This window comes from Siphateles boraxobius, unplaced genomic scaffold (assembly GCF_051911475.1).
Source record: "Siphateles boraxobius isolate OS27281-9 unplaced genomic scaffold, OSU_SipBor_1 202, whole genome shotgun sequence".
In the NCBI taxonomy this organism is placed as follows: domain Eukaryota; kingdom Metazoa; phylum Chordata; class Actinopteri; order Cypriniformes; family Leuciscidae; genus Siphateles; species Siphateles boraxobius.
In genome coordinates, this window is record NW_027508814.1 from 77501 (window position 1) to 79728 (window position 2228).

General features: G+C 46.6%; 1 protein-coding gene across 2 annotated transcripts in view; it reads left to right on the top strand.

The window, feature by feature from the left end:
* The window catches only part of tbx5a (T-box transcription factor 5a), a 17402-nt gene extending 15609 nt beyond the window's left edge, over positions 1-1793 (top strand). For both annotated transcript variants that reach the window (XM_077237493.1, XM_077237492.1), the window contains 2 exons: positions 261-478; positions 1238-1793. In XM_077237493.1, the coding sequence (XP_077093608.1) occupies positions 261-478; positions 1238-1770 (751 nt within the window). In that variant the 3' untranslated portion in view covers positions 1771-1793. The remainder of the gene's footprint in view (positions 1-260; positions 479-1237) is intronic.
* Positions 1794-2228: the final 435 nt, after the last annotated feature.

A 2228-nucleotide genomic window follows, 5' to 3' on the forward strand; every position in this document is an offset into this window, starting at 1 on the left:
GTCCTGCACTGTCAAACACTGAGACGAAGCAGGTCTGGTCTGAGTTAAACTCGGACCGACTGGAAACCAGGTCAGTGGTTCAAAAGAAATAGTCAAGGAATTAATGCATCTTTCGTAGATTAATTGGCATGAAAAGCTCCCGTCGTAGACAGATGGTGAAGAGATTATGTGGTTAGTCATCAGTGAATGGTTTCGAGAGCTTGACTGAAAGAAAAGCATGTAAATGAATGCCATGAAATGGGTTTTTCTGTCCTCTGAAGCACTAAGGAGTATCCGGTGGTTCCTCGCAGTACTGTACGCCAGCGGGTCGGCACCAGCGCGAGTCCCTTTGGTGGAGACGTCCAGGTTCTGTCGGCTCCCGGGGCCATGAGCTCTCAGTACTCCTGTGAGAATGGGGTCTCGAGCTCGACCCAGTCCCAGTCCTCTTACCCACTGCCCCACGAACAGCGGCAGGACTATCACTGCATCAAGAGGAAAGGTGCGTCCATATCTCACTTCACTTCGTTTATATTTATTTTTTGTTTATCTTTCTAACACATAGTTCCATATACAAAGGAATAGACACAAGTACACGTAAAGGGCAGGAAAAAAAGATCCATTTCACTTCTGAAAACTTTAGCTTTTAGTGTTAAAGTCCCCCTGTCGTTGATAATATTATCCCTTAAAACTCACCAAAATTACATATTTAAACTTTTTCCTTGAAAAACATTTACTTTATGCCTTAAAATAGGTTGAATGTAACTCGACACCCTTGCCTCATTTAGTATGCGCGGTTCTATGAATATGCAAATGAGCCCCGCCTCCACTCACTCACTCACTCACTCAGAGATCCACTCGTTGACGATCACACGTTGATCTGATTGGTTACAAGGTAGTTTGTGACGTCAGAAACACCAGCGATTTCAAAGCGTGTTTTTGAGACTATCTTTGGTTCACTGCAGTTTTAAGGAGAAAATACTCAGCAATGCTGTCGACTTATGAATTTACACATGGTTTGACTTAAAGCATATTAAAAACACCACATAGACACATAAACAACATTAAAAACACCACACAGACATATAAACACGGCTTGATTTTCCCCACAGGGAGACTGTAATGAACACTGCAAGAATATTTTTTCCCGTTTCGGTTAAGATTACGATTACTTTTCACAGTGGCAAATCTAAGCGCAATGTTTCAGTCCCGTTTGATTGGCTTGTGAGATTAATTTCCATCCCGTGTTGTCTGTGTGCAGCTGAGGACGAGTGTCCCGCGGGAGAGCACTCGTACAAGAAGAGCTACGTGGAAAGTTCATCCAGCGAAGACGATCACTACTACCGGCCCGTGAGCTACTCTCAGGCTCTGGGTCTCAGCGGCGCCCCCTACAGGCCCGAGTCGGGTCAGCGCCAGGCCTGCATGTACGCCAGCTCGTCTCAGTCCAGCGAGCCCGTGCCGAGCCTGGAGGACATCAGCTGCAACACCTGGACGGGCGTCTCCCCGTACGCCGGCATGCATCAGCCCTACCAGCACTTCTCTGCTCACTTCACCTCCGGCCCGCTGGTGTCCCGGCTGAGTGGCGTCTCAGGCCACGCCTCCCCGCAGCTGGGCGACGCCCACTCCATGTACCAGAGCTCCATGTCCCATCAGCCACTGGGGCGCCAGTGCAGTCCGAGCGCGGGAATCCAGTCGCCCGCTGGAAACGAGTACTTGTACACACACACACACACACTCTCCCCGCACCAGTACCACACCGTGCACGTCATGCCCGACTGGAACGAAGCCAGCTAACTGGATCCCCAACGAGGAGGATGGCGCTTGTAAACATCGGAGGCCACACTGCAAAAAATGCTTTTCTTACTTAGTATTTTTGTCTTGTTTCTAGTCCGAATATCTAAAAATTCTTAAATCAAGATGCATTTACTAATGTAGTAAAATGCCATACGTTATATAGAGCTTTGTCCCAAATGACACACTATACACGATGTACTCAACCATGTAGTGTATGAACTTTACACGTTTATTTTGTCTTTCAACATCGGAGTCTGGTAGCCCCTCCCCCGTTTTCAGTGTGAACACACTACTCGCACTATTTATACTACAAAACGCCGTAGAATAGTGTACAAATACGTGATTTGGGACGCACCTCGTATATTGTTTTCTGGGGAAATGAATAAAAATTAAGTGATTTGTTGCTTTAAAAAAGCTAAATTATCTGCCAATGGGGTAAAAATAATAATCTTGTTTCT